The 23,774-nt window shown below is 39.6% G+C and overlaps 2 protein-coding genes across 2 annotated transcripts; one reads left to right on the top strand and one right to left on the bottom strand.

Moving 5' to 3' along the window:
* Window positions 1-1,258: 1,258 nt before the first annotated feature.
* On the top strand, window positions 1,259-8,878 carry si:ch211-125o16.4 (neuroblast differentiation-associated protein AHNAK). Its single transcript, XM_047604041.1, has 5 exons — window positions 1,259-1,408; window positions 3,188-3,275; window positions 3,433-3,553; window positions 3,669-3,838; window positions 4,268-8,878. The coding sequence occupies exons 2-5, from the start codon at window positions 3,273-3,275 to the stop codon at window positions 8,408-8,410; spliced, it is 4,437 nt and encodes a 1,478-aa protein (XP_047459997.1). The 5' UTR covers window positions 1,259-1,408; window positions 3,188-3,272; the 3' UTR covers window positions 8,411-8,878.
* A 1,894-nt stretch (window positions 8,879-10,772) lies between these two features.
* On the bottom strand, window positions 10,773-21,707 carry edaradd (EDAR-associated death domain). Its single transcript, XM_047604043.1, has 6 exons — window positions 21,504-21,707; window positions 14,481-14,539; window positions 14,066-14,108; window positions 13,429-13,502; window positions 11,531-11,579; window positions 10,773-11,351 (listed from the first exon to the last, which is right to left on the bottom strand). The coding sequence occupies exons 1-6, from the start codon at window positions 21,559-21,561 to the stop codon at window positions 10,963-10,965; spliced, it is 672 nt and encodes a 223-aa protein (XP_047459999.1). The 5' UTR covers window positions 21,562-21,707; the 3' UTR covers window positions 10,773-10,962.
* Window positions 21,708-23,774: the final 2,067 nt, after the last annotated feature.

The raw sequence follows: 23,774 nt of genomic DNA, 5'->3' as shown, positions 1-23,774 counted from the left end.
TAAGTGCACTGGAATTGTAACACAATAAAGGTTAGATAAAAGCAGCTGCTGACACTTATGTAAGCAATATTTTTTAGTTTGAAAGGAACACATTTGAAAAATGGGTGGTCTTGATAAAGGATTACAGGAGTGTACCTGTGAGACTGGACGCTCCCATCAAAATGCAAATGAGAAAACAATGATCAATGGGCATTCAACCACACCTTACCCGATTTAATAGCTCACATCACCCCCCTCTCCCATATTATCACCTCTTTGTATTTCCAAGAAAGCATGGCGGTGAAGCATCTAATTTTGTATTCGTATTTCTATTGCTCAACATTCACAACATTGTTAAAAATCCTTCTCGAGCTCTCATCTACAGTTGTCACATTGTAGGAATTGATCAGTTGGGCCTGGTAGTGACTCATAATGCTGCCTAGTTTTGCTTTGCATTTTGCATCTTGAAAATTACTGAAATGCCATACAACAGAATGCCAATCCAGTTCATCAGCGTTATGAATTATGACCTGAAACCACATGACTCTAACACCATGTCTACGATAAAGCTCAAAGACAGTGCTACCTCATCAGCTTCAAAGAAGTGGTATTTCCTTCACTGCCATCAAACAGCATAATCATGACAATGAAACTAATTTCCATTAATGAAACATCCTTGTCAAAAAAAGATAAAGCACCTTGAATTCAAAAAGCAACAGTCCTTTCCTCTTATAAGCCAGTATTTACATTCGGACAGTTGAGGAATGATAACCATGACTGCTTTTATTGAGCACTAAACGGCAAAACTCTGCAAGATTAATGCCACAATGAACAAAACGATGGGAAGACTGTGGAGCAGCTTTTAGGAATACATTTACGACAAGGTTTTCCAAATTTGACCAGATTCTGATTGGTCAAAAGCAAAAATGTAAAATGTAAGTTACATGAGGAGTGTGAGATGTTTCTATGTACTTGTTACTTTGTAAACCTGGTTAGTCCTGTTAACAAGGAGTGGTGTGTTTCTCTCTGGGGAGTCTTCTTGTACTCTTTAGTCAAGTTTCGGCTGCCAAAGGGCCCGGCTTGAAGTCATGGCTTGTGTGTGTGTACTTGTTTGTGTGTGTGTGTGTGTGTGTGTGTGTGTGTGTGTGTGTGTGTGTGTGTGTGTGTGTGTGTGTGTGTGTGTGTGTGTGTGTGTGTGTGTGTGTGTGTGTGTGTGTGTGTGTGTGTGTTGCAAAGAGAAAAGGGACCATTAGGAGAGGCGGTCCTGATGCTGCCTAACCTGTTTTCCTGGGTTGGCTGGGTGTAAGCTAGTAGGCATTTAACAGGCAGATCCATCTCGTCCAGCATGACAGACCAGCAGTGATACACAGAAGAGAGACATCGCTCCCTGGGCTTTTGATAGGTGGAAGCATCTCTGCAGCAGCACACGGTAAGTCCATCAAATACAGTATGGAGTGTGATTTCAGTTTGGTTTGATTTGATACATTGGCAAGAGATCTGGTAAAATTATTTAATTCTATGAAAAGTAGGGGTTTACTCAGTTTAAAACTGAACATTTGTGTCCACAACAGTTGGAGGTTTAACTCTCTGTTTAATCCGCTATGGTGAGATGATTTGCAGGAAAAGTTTCTACTGTGATGATTTATGATTTGGTGTAAGACTTTGATAATCAATTGCATATATGATACACAATGGCCCAACTTAGTATAGTTAGTATGTTGCATTTGTTTGTTTTTTGTTTGTTTTTGTTGTTTTTTTTTGGCAGAATGAGGATTCAAGCTAAAATTATGTAACAACTACAGATTCAGCAAAGTCATGTAGTACTGCCGTTGTCACACCTCTGGACATACCCAACTCTGTTGTCATTTGAATCACACCCCACTTTGTTCTATTCTATTCTATTCTATTCTATTCAGTTTAAGGACAGCATACACTTACATTAATCCTTTTAAAGAAAAAAGAAAAGATGGGCGCACCAGTTTTAGTGGTTGGTGATAACAGTTGTATCACATTGCCTTCCTGCTTTAGGTGATACACCTAGAAACCCCAATACATTTTTAAAAAGTCCCATTTGACTATACCATCTTCCCTACTTCCTTTTGAATTGTTGCTTATTTCTTGAGGCAGTACCGGTATAGAGCCTGAAGACACCGTCTAGTTATGCCATTATTTGTATTTTTAATATCTTTGGAAATGAAGCTTGTCTATGCAGGGACAATGTCATCACCTGCTCTGAAAAACAGTTACCATAATGACTGTAGTTTCTTTCTTTCATGGCTAAGCTGTAAAAATAAATTACCTACAATACTGAGTGTACTGTTATCTTAAATGTGGGCTGTTATTGAGCTCATTGTGAAACTGGGGTGCTTTTCCTGACTGGTGACCTGATGAAGCCTTTCAATCAAGAACAAAAAAAAAAAAAAATGTTTGGGAGGACATTGTTAGTTAGTTGTTAGTTTGTTACATTAACATTAAATGTCTTAGCTGGTTAACATTGGGTTGGATTTGTAGAATTAGTGAACATTTTGAATATTTGTGGAAGGCTTTGAGGACACGTTTCTCAAATCAGAAGGGTTCAATTCAAAGGCTGCTCTGTCCTTATCTAGGCACCTTCTCCGTAAAAGAACTGCATTAGCATTTCCATGTTAAGATGGGGTGTGGTCGAAGAGAGGGCTGCATGTGTGTGTCAGTCAGAATGCATCTAAACCAACTGGTTTAGATGCCGCCCTCCCTTCAAAATTTCCTTTAACAAACTTGGCGGAAGTTTGGGATTCCTAAGGTGTGAGACGATACAGTGTGTGGGCGTTGATATTAGTCAGGGCCAAAAATTAAAAAGCAGGTGAAGGCAAGTGTACTTACTCCAGTCAGATGTCAGATGAGGTAGGAACTTCCTACTAGCTTCCAAATCGCTGTGTATGAGGCAATATTAAAAAATATATTTAAATTTTTGAAAATGCCTCTTAGAGTTAGAATCCAAACACAGACCTTATGTTGTTGTTTTTTTCTTATCAAATTTATCAAAACCTTAAACCAATGCCTTAATAATAACATCAAATCTTTGTTGCTGGCTGTATGATTGCTGCCGATTTAGATGTTAAAATAATCCAACTTAATCTGATCTGAAAATTTCACTTTTAATTAAAAACAAACAAACAATGGAAACAATGAACATTTAAAATTGAGATTGCTCCTGTATATTGCTTTACAGATAACTTGCTGTTTGGAGCATCCTTGGTTTTTGCTATTTTGGCATAAATTCCATGATATGTGGGTTTAAGTACGCCTAAGAAAGTATGGTAAGTATGACAAACCAGCCAATGAAACTAAGATAACTATTATATAAAACATTCATAATCATAATCCACTATAAAAAGATTATAACAAATAGCGTGGCATGAATGTGAGAATATTGTGCAAACCGTCTCTATGTGTGTACTGTAACCATTTTCAAAGAGCGGGGACAGCAAGACAGCAGGTTTTTCACAAAGCCTGGTCGCAGATGGCCCTGAAAAAGGAGTTGTCGTTACGGGAATCTCAGATGGCACAGTTGCTGCAAAAGGTAGCATCGAAGCTGGTAAGTGAACATAAACCTATGATCACAAAAATTCTTATGTTATTTTTGCTGTAGTTTAAATAAATTCATCAGGTATGTATAAAAAAACTATGAGGGACTGTTTCTTTCTTTGCAGGAGATGAGATGGTTGCTATAAACCTTAAAAATCTCAACAAAAATGAAGTGCAAAACATTCTGAAGGTCCTGGAGCCATACAAAGACAACATGAAGGTTCTGACAAAGAATGATGTGAGTGGCAGTGTTGGTCTTGGTTCCTCAGGATTTGGTCTCAAAGATTCTGCAAAGGTAAACATCACAATTCCAGCTATGGCACGACAGATTAAGTAACAAATAAAAAGTCATAACTGGTCCATCCAAATTAAGAAAAGAAACACTGCATCGATTTCTGTCTCCATTGCAGTGAAGGGAATAGGATTGTGTTTAAGGTTCTCAAAACACAATTGTGTTAAGAGTGGAAAACACTTCCTATAGCAATGATTTCTTAATTCAAAAGTAGTTCCAAAAAAGGCTATATTTAATCTAAGCATATTGAACATGCTTAAACACATATACCACAAAATGTAAGCTAAAAAACATGTTTTTTGTAATTTGGATGTAGTGACCTTTGACCTAGAGGTTTGATGTATGGTTTATGGCCTGGCATTTATCTGGTTAAAGTTGTTTCAGCAGTAGGCCTGTGTTAACTTTCTTTGTTTATCACTTCTTAACCAACAGATGCTCATAGAGAAGGACATGTCACTGGATGCATCAGCTGAGGCACCAGCTGTTTCACTTAATGGCCTGAACGGCAAGTTAAATGCTGCACAGGGGTTAGGGGGTGAACTACGTTGTCCCACTGTCAACGGAGACCTTTCCTGTCCTAGTATAGGTGAACCCCAAACTGCAGATCTAGACTTTCAAATGCAAAAGGGAAAGGCCCAAAAATACAAGCCCCCCAAATTTGTAATGCCAGACTTCCATCTCCCTCCCATCAGTGGAAACACAGAGTCACCAAACCTTAACCTGTCAGCTCCCAAATTAGACCTTAAAGGTCCAGATGTGGACCTGAATGGGCCAAAGATGGATCTGAATAGACCTAATGTAAATGTAGAAGCCCCAGATGCTGCTGTTGAGGCACCTTCAGGCAAAATCAAGTGGCCCCATCTAAAGTGGAAAGGTCCCAAAGTTAAGGGACCCGATGGCGACTTAAATGCTGACCTCTCTTCACCTGATGTCAGACTCTCTACACCAAAGATCGATGCGGACCTAAGTACACCAGATGTTGACATTAACGTGCCCAAAGCTGACATTAAAGACCCTGATCTAAATGTTGAAACCCCAGATCTTGATGTTGATGCCCCTTCTGGTAAAATCAACTGGCCTCATTTAAAGTGGAAGAAATCCAAACTTCAAAAAGCTAATCTGGACTTAGATGCCAATACACCAGATGTTGATCTGTCTGTTCCAAAAGTGGAGGCTGATATAAATGCCCAGGGTCTTGATATTAAGTCACCAAAAGCAGATCTTAAAGGTCCGGATCTTGATGTGCAAACGCCAAATATTGATGTGGAAACTCCTTCTGGTAAAATCCGCTGGCCTCATCAAAAATGGAAGAAGCCCAAACCTCAGGGCTCCAAAGGTGATTTAGATGTAGCTGCAGACCTAAATGCAGACCTTAGCACACCGGATATTGATCTTTCAGTTCCAAAAATCGATGGTGATCTGGATCTACCAAAGGCTGATGTTGATATTAAAGCACCAGGTGCTGACATTGAGGCTCCATCTGGAAAGGTCAAATGGCCCACTTTTAAAAAGGCACAGTGGTCAGTCTCAGGTCCAAAGGTTAAAGGCCCGGATGTTGATTTAGGTGCTAATGTTTCAGCCCCAGACTTGAATCTCTCAGCTCCAAAGATTGATGGTGAAATAAATGCACCAGATGCCAATCTAAGCTTACCAAAAGCTGATCTGAAAGGCCCTGAGTTCGATATTGACTCTCCAGATATTGATGTTGAGGCTCCCACTGGGAAGCTGAAATGGTTCAAAATCAAGAAACCCAAATTTGGCACACTGAAAGGTCCAAAGGTTGACACTGATGCTGATGTGAAGGTACCAGATGTAGACATGAATTTGAGTGCACCAGATGTTAATCTTTCAGCACCAAAGATTGATGGTGGGATTGAGGCTCCAGACCTCAAAATAAGTATGCCCAATGCTGATGTCAAAGGAGATGTGGATGTCAGTGGTCCAGATATCGATCTTGACCCACCTGATGCTAAAATTAAGTTCCCAAAGTTCAAAATGCCAAAATTCAAAGGGTCAAAGGTCAAGGGTCCTGAATTTGATGCTGATTTAAAATCCCCAGACGTTGGTGCCAGCCTTGACATTCCTAATCTCAAAGTGGATGCACCTGATGTAGACCTAAAAGCACCTGATCTCTCCTTATCTGCGCCAGAAATTGATGGCAGTCTTGATGCACCAGACCTGGATTTGAATTTACCAAAAGCTGATCTCAAAGGCCCTGATGTAGACGTTCAAGCACCAGATGTTGATGCACCAGCAGGGAAATTTAAGCTGCCCAAACTAAAACTGCCAAAGTTTGGTTTATCAGGACCAAGGGTAAAAGCACCTGATGTCGATGTTGATGCTGGCCTTGAAACTCCTGATCTGGATCTGTCACTTCCTGATATAGATGCAAAGCTGCCTAAAGCTGATCTAACAGCACCCGATGTTAATCTAAAAGCCCCAGACGTTGGTGCCAGCCTTGATGTCCCCAATGTCAAACTGGATGCACCTGATGTAGACCTAAAGGCACCTGATCTCTCCTTGTCAGCACCAAAATTTAATGGCAGTCTTGATGCACCAGACCTGGATTTGAATTTACCAAAAGCTGATCTCAAAGGCCCTGATGTAGACATTCAAGCTCCAGATGTTGATGCAACAGCAGGGAAATTTAAGCTGCCCAAACTAAAACTGCCAAAGTTTGGTTTATCAGGACCAAGGGTAAAAGCACCTGATCTCGATGTTGATGCTGACCTTGAAACTCCTGATCTGGATCTGTCTCTTCCTGACGTAAATGCAAAGCTGCCTAAAGCTGATCTAACAGCACCCGATGTTAATCTAAAAGCACCAGACATTGGTGCCAGCCTTGACGTCCCCAATGTCAAAGTGGAGGCACCTGATGTAGACCTAAAAGCACCTGACCTCTCCTTATCAGCACCAAAATTTAATGGCAGTCTTGATGCACCAGACCTGGATTTGAATTTACCAAAAGCTGATCTCAAAGGCCCTGATGTAGACATTCAAGCTCCAGATGTTGATGCAACAGCAGGGAAATTTAAGCTGCCCAAACTAAAACTGCCAAAGTTTGGTTTATCAGGACCAAGGGTAAAAGCACCTGATGTCGATGTTGATGCTAACCTTAAAACTCCTGATCTGGATCTGTCTCTTCCTGATATAGATGCAAAGCTGCCTAAAGCTGATCTAACAGCACCTGATGTTAATCTAAAAGCACCAGACATTGGTGCCAGCCTTGACGTCCCCAATGTCAAAATGGAGGCACCTGATGTAGACCTAAAAGCCCCTGATCTATCCTTATCAGCACCGAAATTTAATGGCAGTCTTGATGCACCAGACCTGGATTTGAATTTACCAAAAGCTGATCTCAAAGGCCCTGATGTAGACATTCAAGCTCCAGATGTTGATGCAACAGCAGGGAAATTTAAGCTGCCCAAACTAAAACTGCCAAAGTTTGGTCTATCAGGACCAAGGGTAAAAGCACCAGATATCGATGTTGATGCTAACCTTGAAACTCCTGATCTGGATCTGTCTCTTCCTGATGTAGATGCAAAGCTGCCTAAAGCTGATCTAACAGCACCTGATGTTAATCTAAAAGCACCAGGCCTGAGTCTTGACACCCCCAAACTTGAGGGGGACCTCAATGCTCCAAATCTAGATGTGGATACTAATCTCAAAACAGATATTGACCTTTCATCCTCCAAACCCAACTTCAGTTTACCAGATTTGAATATGTCTACCCCACAGATCAAGGCTCCTGATATGGACTTTAATTTACCAAAAGCTGACGTAAAGGGACCCAGTTTAGATCTACCAACAGCAGAACTCCAGGTACCTGATCTTAGCCTGTCTTCATCAAAGATTGATGGAAACCTATCAGCACCAAAGATAAACACCAATCTGCCAAACGTTGATCTTGAGGCACCTGATATCACAGTGAAATCTCCAAATGTGGACATCAGCATGCCCAAGGCAGACCTCAAAAGACCTGATGAACACATAAAAACCCCAGGTCTAGATATGCATCTTGGTGACTTTAAAATGCCACACTTTAAGGTTCCTACACTCAATCTTTCAAGTCCTGAAGTAGATGTTAACTCTGGAGAACATGTGGCAGATGCAGATGCTGATGTTCCTGTGTTCAAATTCCACAGACTGCCAGTTAACACCATTGATAGCATAGGAGGAATTGTTGATACATTTGGCTCATTGAAATTTGACCCTGAGCCAAAGGATTATGTTGTCAGCAAAGGGATACGCTTGCCAGTACAAATAAATTCAACATCAAAAGCAGGAGGGAAGATTGACATTATGGAGAGATTGAAAATGGCAAAGGAAAAATCACCCTCAACTAACGTCTCACCAACTGAAGACAAAACTGATGTGGATCTGAAGCTCAGTGTCCCAAATGCAGAAACAGGAGATTCCTCTTTGGTGCGGGGAGGCACCTTTAAAGTAGAAAAGCCAGAGTCCGTACTGGGGATTATAGCCCCTGAAATTTCCACATCAAATGAAAATGACAAATTGTCACTGAGTCTCTCTAATATGCTCGGCCTTAATGTCAAGGATTCAGATACTGAATGATTAAGTCCAGAAACACTGTATATACATGTAACTAAACATATTCTACACATTTGTGACTACAAAGAGAAGTTTGCAGCTGATAATGACAGCTAACTTATTGTTCTAGTGTTATAACCCCCCCCCCACCACCACCACCACCACCACCACCAACCCCCCCCCACCTACCCTCCCACCACCACACACACACACAGTTTTAACTTTAAACCTGTTTTAATACCCATGTGTATAGTCTATTTATACAAGTCAGTCTTTTTTGTTTTTGTTTTTTAAATTGCTGATTTGGAAATATCTTACTTACTAAATAACTGCCTCAGTATTGCTTGTGATCACATTGCGCTTGTTCTTAAGTTTTTGAGAAGTGCATAACTTTACCTTGTTATTCAGTTAAAATTGAATATATTTGTCAATTTTTATGTGAGTTAATATATTTGTTAATTTTTGTTCAATAAATCACACTAACTCTTCCAATATGCTTGTGATTCTTTGCTAATGTAAAAAATAAAATAATAATAAAACACACACACACAAGTACAAATGCCTTGCTGTGCCATGCAGATTTCAGTCTAGAATGTCTAAATATATTCAAATACTCTATCTGTTGATAAGTAGAAAGTCAGAGTGCAATAAGGAAGTACCCTGACATTTTCCTTTTTAACTTCCTGTCTGTGAACCAACCAGTGGCAATAGTTAGCATTGTTTAATGAGATTTGGTGCATTGGATCACATGACAGAGCTGATGAGTGACTTTCCTCTAAAATGCTTGACAAACATGAACAAATACTTGCTTAGGGGAGCCGATTAGATCACATCCCTCTTGCACAGCGTCAGCTGATCAAGTTACTGTCATGGTAACAGATCATTGTTTTGATATCTATGTTTTATTATGCGTTCTTAACAATATGAAGCCATACCAGGAGTAACAAAATGTCTTCATCCAGAGCACATTTGGTTATAACACACAGCACACAACTTTGTTTATTAAAACAAACAAATATTCTAAATTGTATTATTACTCAAATCTATTTTACGCAGTGCTACATATTGCAGTGTGTTTAACTGAATTTGAATAGAATTAAGATATAACACACACACACACACACACACAAAAAAAATCAGCTGGTGATTGTCAATAATGCAGATAACTATGTAGCTTCCATCATTGTAGATAAAAATTATCACACCAAACTCACATTTGCACAGTGGATTATCTTTTTAATATCCACCAACCTCCCCCAACACTGTCTCCTGTCTGTTAAAATGGTCTCTCATCTCTCCTACTCTCGAACTCTCAGCAAAGGCTCTCCTCAAGGCTGTGTGCTGAGCCCTCCACTGAACTCACTCTAAGCATTTGACTGCACACCTACCTACACATCAAACACTATAATTAATGCCCATGCCCATGTGGTGCTCGGCAAACAACCTGGACTTGAACACAAACAAAACAAAAGAACTGATTATAGACTTCATGAAGACCAGGGGTAACCATCTTCCCCTCCTCATTAAAGGCAACTGTGTGGAAATTACCTAAAGCCATAAATTCCTCCACACACACATCACAAACACAATTTCCTGGACAGTACACACAACTGCTGTTATCAAGAGGGCATCGCAACACCTTCACTTTCTCCGTATCCCAATGAAAAATCATCTCAGCAGAGAAGTGATGGTGGCCTTCTACCATGCAGTCATCGTTAGCACATTGACTTGCGGACTCACAGTCTGGTATGCAGGCTGCACAGCAGCAGAGAAAAAGACTCTGCAGAGAACAGCACAAAAGATTATCGGCTGTCCTTTCCCTTCCCAGGAAGAAGTTGCAGATGCACAATATCTATCTAGAGCCGAAAACATTTTAAAAGACTCTTCACATCCTGGTCATACAATGTTTGACCACATCTCTTCAGGCAGGCGCTACAGAGCCACAAAAACACACACATGTAGACTTGTGAACAGTTTCTTCCCCAGAGCCATCCAACCACTAAACGAATCACACTGATGAACATGGGACAATATGAAATAAGATACGGTGCAATAACATTTTATTCTATCGTTTTTATTCCATTGTTTAAATTATACGCTTGATAATGTTTCTATTTACTTGTTTTATGTGTATGTATGTTGCAATGCCACTGTGATGAGCCCTCTGCCATTTCGTTATATTACTTATACAATGACAATAAAGGCATATTCTATTCTATTCCATTATTCTGATATTGGTGGTGGTGACAGGTTAGGTAGGTTTAATATGACATCCTCATAAAAAATGTTCCCAACTTGTATAACAGGCTGTGTGAACTGATATGTGAACTTTTCTTTTAATTGTAATAGCAACTTGAAGTCAAAAGACAAAACAGCACAAGGTCAGTCATGTTGAACACTTTCAACAGAAAATTTATGTAGTTTCCAGATTTTTTTTTATTGTTTTTACTAAAAGTTATTAAAAAGTTGCTATAAAAAGATTGTATCCAAATTAAAGAAGAAGAAGAAGAGACCCCTAGCAAGTACAACCCTGACAGAAAAAAGAAACATGATAAATATAGAGAAAGTGAAACTGGTTAATGAGTCTGTTGCCAGCGTGATGGCCAGTCCTTTTCGATCCAGCTCTGCAGCAGTCGCAGCACATCAATGCGCTGATATATGCGGCAAAGTTCAGTGAGCTCAGTGACCGTCTTCTGGTTGTAGCGCAACAGGAACTCCTGTGTGGGGCTGTGGGACAAAGAGCCCTGGGTTCGGTGCTCCAACAGAGTCAGTTCATCATAGCTCATCCCCCAGCGACTTGCAAAGTTCTTCCAGTTTTTGATGGTGCAGTGGTTGGGATCCAGTTTGAGCCGCAGCAAGTCCAGAAGATCTTTGTCATCCATGAGGTCACTGATCTTGGGAGGAGGTGCAGGGCAGCAGCACTTTTCACAGGGGCTGTTTAGGAGCTGTAGTTCTTTGGGGTAGTCTGATCTCAGATGTGGGCAAGGATGACAAAGTTAGCACAAATAATGCACTCACATGATAAAATATAGGCATAATTAATTATTAATTCATGTGGCTCCCTCTGTATCAGCTATGATTTAAATACCACTGTCAGAATTTTATGATTGCTGTCATATTAAGTTAATTAATAAGTAAATGTACCTGGTGACATGGATGTTGGGCAGGTGCATTCTTCCACATCTTCAACTGGCTACAACCCAAAAAACAAAAAACAAACAAACAAAAAACACATACCATTTATTTTCTTCTTCATTCTCCAGTGATATACACTCAAATTCGAACACGTCATTCTCCTCTTCGCACTTTTTTGTTAAAAGAAGTAGTTTCAACATCAGCAAAGTGTATTTAATGTGATTTCATAATACAATTATATAATATAACTTGGTAGTGTATATAGTGGTGTATTAGTGTGGAAACTGGTGTGACTAACTGTGTCACTGTGTGACAGTGAAATACACAAGTGTTATTGTGAAACAGACTGTATACAAATTTGGACAACACATCCCCATTTCCTTCCATTGGCCAAACTCACACTATTTCCCCCGGAATACGGGTGCCAGAGTGACGATGACCGCACACAGTTCCAAAATGTTCACATGCATTTTTGTTTAATTAATACTGCGGTTTGCTCTACCTCCTTAATTTTGCCCCCCTCTCTGATTGAGTTTGACACCACTGCCTTGCCCTCACCATTAGCAGGATTAATCAGTGTAGTGCAGTGTCTTTCAATGTCTCAAATATATAGAACTTTTTTAAGTCATATTTGACTTAGGTGAGTGGAGAAACATGTTGGGACAATGTCTGTTTATTTAAATTGTTTCTAAAAATGCACTACTGCTGTGTTTAAAACACTGAGGGATTTACTGCACAATGCCACAAAACTGTTTAGTGAGACACTGGGAACAAAACAAACACCAGTTATTAACACTTAGTTATTGTCAGTCATCTGGGCCAATTAGTTGTTTGTTCCATGTTAACAGCGACCTAATTTTACCCCCACTGTAGTTTGTTGTGGTGGTGTGGTGGCAGCCAGGTCTATACCTCCACCAAGGCAGCTTATATACTGATACTGTGGATGAGATCTTTAAGTGGTCTCTGCACTAAAGCATGTCTCAACAACAGCCAAGTAGCACATTGCACTACATCAAGGCCAGAGAAGGAATCAGGAAGCTGCCCCTGGAGCGATGTATACATTTCACCAGTGATGATTCCCCAGACAGGAATGGACGAACTCTCAACTTTCAGCTTATAGAATTGCATTGTCTCTTAAGTTTATTTCCAACCACGCTGTCTTTAGAAAGCTGAACAAGAAAGAGTAACACTCTTTCTGCTTAATATGTTCACTCTCTGTTATTAGTAAGGTTCACAGCTGCACCTTCCAGTTCCGCAGGACAAAACCACATCCTGTATGTTCACAGCTCAGATCACAGATCTGAGATACTTAACATCTCTGCCACATCATCATCAAGATATTAATATTCTGAACGCTGTTTGGCTGTTGGTGGTTTGTAGGTGTCCGTGAATGTTTGTAAAAATACTGGACTGTGCAATGTTTCCAAGTGAACCTAAGTTGCATGAATGAAGTTTCAGCACAAGGTGTGGGAGTATGTGATATGCATACCCCTACAACAGCCTGGAAACCAATTACAGCTAAATTCTCCCGCTTTGAAAAAGAGGTGTACCACAGGAAAGGTAAAAAAGCCACAATATATATTTTACCTGTCCCTCTCTTAAACTTTCTGATGCATAGGCTGTATAAATGATGCATACATACAGCATACAGTTTACATACATCTAGTATACAATATGTACTATTGTATATGTAAATCCAACCACAACATGTATTCATAGTAAGATACTATGTATATGTCAGAGATTATAATATCATAATTTTGTGAGTACTGAGCTGCTGTCTGGAGATGAATACATTCAGACTGCAGCAGCAAACATATTTGTGCAAGGCCAGTTTTCCTGGTAAAACCTGCCCCGTTTTTCTGTAAGTACATTCGTAGGTTTTGTTTGTTTGTTTGTGTACTGACCTGTCTTATTCTGTCTTCTGAAGAGGGGCTCAGGTATTGAGAGGGCATGGAGCTCAGGTGGAGTGTCACAGCATCTGCAGGAGACACATTATTGACATGGTTTGATAAAAACCACAGAAAGAACTCTTCGTCAATTGTCTTGTACCAGCAAGACCGGTAGTGAGGTCAAATGTTTGATTTGTTCTACCTTAAACTGAATATATAATTCATAATTTGTCTCCTTTTTTGGATGTAAACACTGAACCCAGCAGGTGTCTGTGGCCTGTGGGGAAGCCCAACTCTGCAAAAATCATGGTTGCTTTAAAGTATTACATCTGGTTTTCAGACAATCTTCAGGCACTGATATGATCGTATGGTGGCCAGCTGACGGCATACAGCTATGCACCTGCAAGCACCAGGAAATAACAAGCTCTCTAGCGAATGACTGTCTATGAACACAGTGCATTTAACTGGTAAAAAATTGCGCTTTGTTGTAAGGTTATTGCCATCCAGTCGGTGTAAACCTTGAAAGTAGGTTCCACTATGAGTTTTTTCCACGTGCTTATCGTATTTAAAGTTTGCATGAATGCTGACAGTATTACTGCAAACACATACAGTACATTCATAAAATGAACTAGAGGTTGAATTCATTATTTACCATGAGTGTCTGTCACTTGCACTGGATAATTGGCCTCCAAGGACTGTGGGAGAGACAAGGGCAAAATAGGACAATATTGTAAGTGTACAGAGAAGATGTGAGAAATCTGAGAAAAACTTTCTGTTCTTTCTGTTCATGAGACAGAGTCTGTAACTGTGGAAGAAAAGTACTCTCGTGTGTGCAAAGACAGAGGACAGCCTGCTTCAACTTGTTTTTCTATGAGCCCTTGGGCTAAAAATCTCAGCACAGAGTGTTCAGTTATGGTACATTTCTTAGCCGATTATTTTAAGCCGACGCTCTAAGAAAGGACAATGACAAATCAGCACAACACAAACTAGATGGAAGGCAAGTCAAGACAATAAGGCAGCTAAATAAACACATTACTGGGAGAGAGATTAAAGAAAAGGTTGCTCACGAATTCTGCCACGAAGCTGGTTGTGTCAGTGTCCTCCACAGGTTCAGAGCTGATTCTGTCTGTTCCAACAAAAAACAAGAAGTGTCTTGATATCAATAATCCTGACATGTTCACTTCTCTTCTCATTTCACCCACTTCCTACGTAACACCAAGGTAAGAACCGCAACGGTGCACAGGAAGGCCACATCCTGCAGAAAAACTGTGAAGTGAACTTTTAAACAAGGTCTCATTTTAAGGGACAGCAAGAGTGATAGTATTGCCTTAGGTCATAAACCCATTGTCATTTAAGCCATAATAGCTGTGCCAAATAAAAAGGTTGGAAGTGTGAATTTAGGTGTGCTTATCCTACACTTGAAAAGAAATAAGGAATGAAAAACATCCCATAATCACACAAGAAACCTTCTTAAAAACAATGTATCTGCTGTTTGCGACCAAAACTGAAAACTCTCAAATCAAATGCCCTCAGACCGAGAAGGAATATTTTTAACAAGCACATTCACTGAGGAGTTGGAAGAGCAGAACAAAGGGGGCTTTTCAGCTGCAGAAAATACCTGGACAGAGCAACTTGGGCCTTCACCAGTCTACGTCACTGTGAAGCCATTGAAACCAAAGGGCTCCAAATAAGAAAAAAAAACAAAAAACACCTGGTCTGGCCTTTCTTAGATTACACTGTGACGACGAAGCTTTCGTTTGCATGGGCAGCTCGATTTGGGATTAAGTGATCAGGTGTTTCCTCCATGCAGTTATCGAGGTGCTGAGCGACACAACTACACGTCACAGAGTGAAACCTGCGTATCTGTCTGCTTTGTATTCAGTAAAGCACTCATGTCAACCTTTGATTAAAAATGCAGAGTGTGGATTCTGTCACACATTTAATTAATTTTTTTCCCCTTTAACATCATATGAACAATTACTTTAGTCAATCACTTTTCTCAACGTAAGTTTAATACTGATTAGTATACTGGTCAGAGAAGCAGCTTGGGACTGAAGGGTTGCAAATTTGCATCCCACTGTGCTTCGAGGAAAACTTATCTCAGATAAGACTGCTTCCCCCCACTCCTCCCTGGTGTACACAGTGCTGTGTGAAATGCACCACTGAATGATCTAACAACGACTGTAGTTGTAACAAAGCCTCATACTTATTATTTGTTCATACGTGCCATAGACCTCCGTGGTTATCTAAAGCTTAAAACGCTGACACACTGATTCAACTAAATGTACACTTATTTGCCACTCAAAACAGTCCCCAGCAAATAGGGAACTTCCTCAATATGGTTAGCGCTCGATAAAAACCACACTGGCCAACTCTTTCTGGAAACTATGATGTTCACTCACCCCACACTTTCTTTTGGGAAGTCCTGTATAATCCAGTACATACTTGTAATATAAACTTAGTTTATCCACCCCATTAACATCCATAAGTCATACGTGTCTACAGTTTTAAGTTGGTAGGAATCTGTAAAACCTGTACCGTTAACAAAAAGCCTGCATCACCAACGTTGATGCAGATACATGGTTTTATTTCCATTCAGTCTTCTGCATTATTGACGCATACAATTGAGACTTCTGCCCATTCCCCGCAGTCACACATGTCAAAACAAATACAGGTTTCAAGACTGATACGCAGTCATGTACCAGTCAGACTGTGTTCCTGTAGGCTGTGATTCACAACAACACCATTGCCTCAGTCAAGGAAAACAGATATGTCCTGAGAAGATTAGAAATGTCTCAGGTGATTCCTCCTGAACATGGAAATGTTTCAAAGCACCACAAATACTCTGGTACTCCTCATACTGCATTTGTAGCTCATATGCAACCACATCAACAGAAAGTAATATTCACGGGTCAGTAGTTCAAAGACCAGATCATAACCCTGTGCAAAAAATATTATTTTGCAAAGGGAAGAGACTGTTTGCAAAGTGCTTTAAAGTGATTCAAGAAAGATGCTCACCCCTTTTAATTCTTAAATTTGCAGCCACCTGTAGCTAAAACTAAATAATGAGGAGGACACAATAGGCAATATATACCCAGGACATACAACCAGACAAATTAGTTTTCCCTCACTCCCTCAAGCATTGGTCCTATAATATATATGTAACAGTTACTGAATACTCACGATATACGATACTCACAATAGCCTGTCTGCATGAATATATTCCCATGAGGGTTTTCAGTCATCCAAGCCATGTTATATCCAAAAACAAGACAAATAGCTCTTCCAATTATTGGATGATCAGAAATCACTTTTACATTTCAGAAAATGTTTCAGTATGACAATGCATTTCCTGACTGCCAGTAACTCATGCATTCCTACAGGATTTGTGACACATACTTCAACAGTCATTTCTGGATGTATTTCTTTTTTTGGGACAGTGTGATTCTTTAGAGAGGGAAAGGTAGGTAAATCCCCGTCACCGCAGCCTCAGTAGCTTGGCCCACGCTAAAAGGACTAATAGGAAATACTGACAAGCTACTTTCAGTACCTTTATGTCTAGAAAGCAAATAGGAAAATGAGCATCAATTAATCATTTGTAAACATGTTTTAATTAATTATCTATCTATCTATCTATCTATCTATCTATCTATCTATCTATCTATCTATCTATCTATCTATCTATCTATCTATCTATCTATCTATCTATCTATCTATCTATCTATCTATCTATCTATCTATCCATAAAACAGAAAATGCTGTAAATTCTGTAATGCTTATAATTTGTAGCTCAAACGTGCAAAACTGCCAGTACTTAGAAACATTGCACCCCTGGGTGGTATTTGCCTTTAAATATGGTAAGTATTAGGACTAACAGCCAGTCACCCAGTTATCAAGTGTAAGTCGAACCCCAGATCAGTTGAGCATTGTTTCTCCTTCTCTAGGAATGCCGGGGCATGTAACTGCACGCTTTGGATAAAGTTCAAGAGATGAAATATAAACCACATCATAATAGATTGCTCAGGGGCCATAATTCCACACAGGTGAACCCAGCTTTTCTCCATTTTGACCACCCATGTCTGCTATGAAGAGATAAAGCAGTTTCTTAGCAGCCTGTGTAGTGAGCCTTTGCTTTGTCATAAGCTTGTTTCAACACATGAATGGAGGTGAACGGCATGCCAATACCTGACCCAGGCCTCACTGATGTCTAGACTGAGAGGAGCTACAGTATATACACGCACCTTGTACACACTCTGCTACATGTATAACATAGGTTCTGGTAGGTGGTGAGTGTGAGTATTCCTGAGCTTTTAGATGAGACATTTTAGGTGACATATCACCAATCAAAATCAGATTCTCATAAAATCGTTCAGTAAAAAACTGATATGTACTTGCTAACGGCTGAATATATTGTAGCAGTTTCCATTTCTTCATTGAAATGGTGCAGCGGGTAACTTGGTTATGTACTTATAAAATATGCTTTCTTATCAGTGCTTTCTTTTCTGGGAGTTAGAAGTTTGACAAAAATATTTACGAACAGCAGGCAGGATTTTTAGAAACAGTGGGGTTAAAATTACAACCAGCTAACCAAGAAGGTTACTAGGCTGACTAGATAACAGATAATACTGCAGCTGTGAAATTTGAAGCATCTCATTTTAGTTTACTTTCTGCCTGCCACATTTGAGAATACTTGTTAGTTACACTACTTAGCTTAAATAAACTATTCCAGAGGATTAGTTGAGTGGTTGTTTAAGCTCCATCTGTAATCCGGACGTCATTCTCAACTATAATGTAAATCACTTGACCAAAATACATAAGCTATAGTTTAGAAGTTGTCTCTTCATAAGAGACATTTGAAAGTCAAAGACTTTTAGCAGGGAATAGAAAGAGTTAAAGCATTGTCCGCATAGGTATCATTCATATGGAACTACACAGATATCATATACTTTATATTACTTTAGAATTCATTACCCTTTTAGTTTCTGTATGTTCATGTACTGTTGGCTCTGCTATATCATTTCCTCCATGCATAAGTGTAACCATTTTTATTTTTCCTTACTGTAGCTAGCTAAACCACTTTCACACAGACGGGGAATGATGAACATGTGTTTAGTCATATTGTGGGTTGATTGCTGTTTGTCTGCAGTCTTATATGATCCAAATATACACTGTAGTTACCTCCATCATTACGAAACTGTAATTTACAGCAGATCTCTATTAGCTGAGCTAGAATGTGGAGCTTTATTTCCGTTAAAAATGGCCACAGTGCTTGAACTGAAGATGGTTTAGTTTTAACTTTACTGGATCTTGTTAATATTGTTGTTTGTTCTTTTGACACCCACAAATATTATGAAAATAAAAATATTATATATTACATATACTGTGTCACTGTCTGGCAGTTTGTGCAAACATCATGACACGTCCTGCTCTGCTTGGTGGGATGGTAGAAAAGTATAAAAAAGGATGCGCTGTTGAACTTTATGCTCCCTTTTCAACATTTACACTTGATCTTTCCAGTGTGTTGTGGTTGGAAACTAATGACTTTGATTGACAGATGCATTTTTAGTGGCTGGTACTCATTGGTTTAAAGTTGATCTGTCCACCGATGCTTGCTTGAAGAAATCTGGGATTTGTAGGTATTTTTTAGAGAAAATATTTTCTTCTTTTTGTACATTAACATATACAGTCTTACAGCTGGATAGGACCATGTCCAGACATGGATCAGCGCCTGTCTAGTGACCCTGGCACTAATGCCTAAAGTAATATTTGTTGGGCCATCCACTGCCTGTCACGACACAATTTTCAGGAGCTGAGGGAGCATTTCATTATATGGCATACAGATGAGGTATTGGAGACTTCCCAACACAATCAAAAGGTATCTGAAGGTATTACAGTTTGTCAAGTCATGGTGATGATGGTAGTGTGTATTGACATATTTTTTATTAAAATAAATAGAATTAAAAAGTTCTCAACAATTCTTTTGGAGTACGTGGAGGTGTTTAAGGGTCAAATGAAGGGCACACTTGACCCTCAGGTCTCTACATAATCACAGATGCGAGGCACATGGAAGAAGAGGTACTGGACTTTCAATCTAAAAATATCAGGGATCTGACACAGCAACCACAATTTACGAGCTTTCACTATCTTAAAAGATCTTGAAGGCGTATTCTGTGTAGGCACCGGTGTAGTCCCTCTGGTCATACCACAAACTGTACATCAAAATGGAAGAACCCTCCATGATGTCACACAGAATTCCGAAAAGGTGCTAAAGTTCAACGTCGTTCTCTGGCACTCGTCCTTCACTTGGCGTGAGGGGAGGCTCCATATGATCACACCTGTCATTCAGATGCTTTACTGTCATCTCTAGAATGTTAACTGTATCTTCTACTTTTTTTCAAATCAGAACCCATGTGGTTTGTAGCTAGCGCCACCTTATAAGCATCTGATGTGCACTGAAGTGATTCAATGAATCGTTTAAAATGTGAACCATAAGGAAATCCAATCTGGCATCTTTCCAGACTCAAACTGAATAAGGTTAACTCAAACATTTTGTGCTAAAGTCTATAATGTTAAAAAAAATATGAATAAATAAAAAAAAAGTCTCATCTGTGCAACACAGCTGCAGTCCTCAACCTGTCATTTCTTTATGACTATGTGGAAAGTATGGTTTTGTGTGGTGTGGGTGAAGAAACCTTTTACTAAATGTTAGTGGTCAGAGCAACTTTAAACCAACCATCCAATATATTGATTAGCACCGGCCTCTATAGGGCCATTAGTCAAACTCTAAAAAGGTGTTTAAATCAAGTTAAATGATTTCTAACAACTGTGTAGGAGATTATTGTTAAACAACACACACACATTGGTGTGGTAATTAGGAGAGAAAGCCATTAGAGGAGGACTAGAAACGGAGACAGGGCAGTTTCACAGAAGTGTTGAGTTATATCTACTGGTAGATAATCCGGGTGTTTTGGCAAAGTTACAACTGGGATATACAACCATTTGAGAAGGTAACGTTACCATCCCACTGAGTACTCACATTACTGGGTCACAAACAACTAATGCCAGCCAAGGCCACACATTCAGATTTTAGTCATTTAAATTAGGTTAAATAATTTATGTACTATTACTAGTGTCAATATGCCAGTCATGGTGCGCTGTAGCCACTATGTGTGACAGAGTGTGTTGATCATTTCAAAGAATGAATTTCTTCTGCTTTTTGAGGTGGAAATGACCATATATGGAGTGATAGTTATAGTTTATCTGGAACTGAAAATAGCCCTGGGTTTTTCATTTTTGATGCACCACGGTGTTTCCATGCACACAAACATACGCCAAAACACACTATCGGTCTTCAAGATCAAACAGACATGGTGTATGTTTCTCGCTCTGTACTCTATGCTTCCAGATGATGGTGGACACACTGAGGCTGGTGAGTCATCACATATGATAAGTGTTATCAATTTATTCATAAACAACTAAATGTCACACAGGAGGTGGATTATCATCATCATATAATTCTCCTGACCAGCATTAGTGCCTATACAATTAATAAATCTACTGGTAACCAGTATCATGCATGTACATGACCACAAAGACAGAGGACACTAATACTGAAACACATGTATGACAAGACATCAGTCAAACCTTATAATATGGGACCACTCCAACACTCAAACTCTTTGTTCTATAGTCCTGCTAGGCCTGATTAATATGTATTTCCATTGGGACTCACAGGCTACACAAAGGTCACATTTATAGAAACCAGACATAAATACTGTCACTAGGCAATTGTCATTAGGTATTTTCATGATTCAATTGTAGGAAGTGTCTAATTATAGTTTGTGGCAACTCAACGAATTAAAAGTGTACTCTAAATTTGTCAAATAAGGTGAAAGCCGAATAACTAAAATATCTCGAATGGTAAATGTAGGCTTTGTGGATTGTTTTTAAATTATTCAGTTTAATTATTCAAATGATAAGACAAACCCGACAAGTAACAATTTTCAAAACAGCTTAGAGTAAATCAGCTGACAACATGCCCTGTGAGCAAACCATCTCACTATCTGGACAGCCTGTCATGTTTCACTCACCAAATGGTTCCTTAAACGCCTTCAAACTGCTCATTTTTGAGCCTGTGGCGTCTCCCATGCGAGGCAATATGTGAAGATGAGACAGAAACAATCTCCACAAAGTGAACAACAGAAGAACAAGGTTATCCTCCGCTCTGAACTCAGAGAAAGCGCCAGTGCCAGCCCAGTGGCGGCGGCTCACACAAATGAGACCCCTCCGGAGAGATGAGAAGGTAGTCTAGCAGAATAGCAGCTGCCTTCACGTCCCCTCGGAAATTCAAACCCTCCTTCGAAGGCGGCTCAGGTTCCGTTGCAGTGCTGTCACTTCGACAATATTTTTGCGTGAAAATGTCCACAGTTCGAGTAGACAAAATTAAAGATGCATCTGAATACCAATGTAACAATGTAACATAATCGGACACAAAACAAAAATGATAAAATGTCAATACATACAGAAATTTGGCCAGCAGGAGTGGTGAGTCGTGTGGAAAGTTCAGGAGTCAAAGAACACAAATCCTACAGTGCTCTTTGACTACTCCACATTGGTATGAGCTCCCTCCGATGTCAGGCTGGCATGGAGACTGCATGGAGACTGCATGGATCCACACAGTCGCATCCTAGGGGCCTGTGGTGCCCCAGAGTCACTCTCTCACAAGTTTTAGTAACGTGCTATTGGCTGGTCATGATGACCGGGATAGCTGGGCATATTATGAGGGAGGGAACGTCTCTGTACCGGGAAAAGAGAAGGGGAGGAAAGGAGGAGGGGAGGGTGGATGGTGGTGACATTCTCTTGGATGCAAGAGGTATTATGATGTTCTTGAATGGCTGGGAAATATTGTCAGCCGGTGAGAGAAATGGAGATGGAAAAAAGTCAAAAGAAGCATTCATAACTAGCACAAGACACGTGTGGTTATTTTATTTTATTTTTTTATTATTTTTCATTTTATTTTATTTATAAATATCACCTGGATTGCAAATGAGAGCTTGATTAAATCTGTCAGATGATTCTTCGTATAAAGTTAAAGAGCTGGGATCGGTGGATGTAGTACTCTCACAAGAAGCAGGGGGCATAAAACAAACCACAGTTCCAACCGGAAGTCAGCAAAGGGGCATGGACTGAAATACATTAGGGGGGAGGCAATAGGCAACGCCTTCAACAAGGAAAAAGAAGATTACACTAGGGACATCTGCTGGAGTTTTGAGGAAATACAATATCTAAGTAAACCCAAACAATTCTCATACTGTTGTTACATTCATTCATTCATCCATTCATTTTCTATAACTTCTTGTCCTCTGGAGGGTCATGGGATGGGGGCTGAAAGTTATCCCAGCTGTCATTAGGCAAGAGGCGGGGTACACCCTGGGCAGGTCATTGCCCAGCTTCAGCTTTCTTTAACCAAACATAAATAACAAAGTCTGTAAAATGTCACCATTTTTTTCTGGTCTTTTAATACCTATTTCTCATCATTTTAAATTAAAACAAAAATAAAAATTTCACTCATATTTTCAGCCAAAACAAAGGCTTTTTTTGTGGTAATTAAATCTTTTAAATACCATCTAATACAGAATATACAGTCAGACAGACAGACAGATACAGCAGACAGACTTAGTTAAAGACTAGAACTAGAACTTTTCTACATTTCTCAAGAGGTGGACTATTGGATGTTTATCAGATGCAGACAATTGGATGATAATCCTGTTCCGTGTCTGCTGGTTATGAGAACAGGTGTGTTTGCTAACTCAACAACAGGAGGACTGCCTCAACTGGGAAATGCAGTTTTAATTTGTTTAATCACTATAAGTTAAGCTATACTTTTTGTGTGTAGGATAAAGGGACAACCAATGGCTACTATTGGAATTACTACTCCTTGTTTGAGGATTTCAATTATGGTGTGGCATTTCGTTTACTGTGGTAGATACATATATACTATTTTCACTTATTCCAGACTGAGTATTCCACCTGCCTAACACTTGTGGGTATGTAGTTATAGGCCTTTTAAATGTCAGTACTTTAACAGTATTTTTTATTTTGCACTGATTCATTTTGGCATTGTTCAGTCCCCTTAACACTGTAAGTTTCCCTCTGCTGATCAATAAAGGATGACTTTATTGTGTCGTATCTTCCATCTGTTGCCTAATTTTGTGACACAGCCTTGTGTTGCATAAGTGTAACTGAACTGAATCTTGAATTCTGACCTAAACTAGGTCAGACTAGTTGCATCAGAGATGCAAACACGTAGTTACCTCTCACTCAACAGCACTTGTGATTGTATATTAATAAAACGGTTGGCA

The sequence above is a fragment of the Mugil cephalus genome, chromosome 13 (assembly GCF_022458985.1).
Source record: "Mugil cephalus isolate CIBA_MC_2020 chromosome 13, CIBA_Mcephalus_1.1, whole genome shotgun sequence".
NCBI lineage: Eukaryota > Metazoa > Chordata > Actinopteri > Mugiliformes > Mugilidae > Mugil > Mugil cephalus.
Note: the sequence above shows the minus strand (reverse complement) of the source record. Positions and strands in the feature narration are given on the sequence as shown.

Coding starts and splice junctions, on each gene's coding strand:
- edaradd (XM_047604043.1), bottom strand. CDS start 21,561: ATGGGAGACGCCACAGGCTCAAAAATGAGCAGTTTGAAGGCGTTTAAG. Junction 14,109..14,480: donor CCAGCTTCGTGGCAGAATTC/GTGAGCAACCTT, acceptor TCTCTCCCACAG/TCCTTGGAGGCCAATTATCC. Junction 11,580..13,428: donor CAGAAGACAGAATAAGACAG/GTCAGTACACAA, acceptor TTTGGGTTGTAG/CCAGTTGAAGATGTGGAAGA.
- si:ch211-125o16.4 (XM_047604041.1), top strand. Junction 3,554..3,668: donor AAAAGGTAGCATCGAAGCTG/GTAAGTGAACAT, acceptor CTTTCTTTGCAG/GAGATGAGATGGTTGCTATA. Junction 3,839..4,267: donor GTCTCAAAGATTCTGCAAAG/GTAAACATCACA, acceptor CTTAACCAACAG/ATGCTCATAGAGAAGGACAT.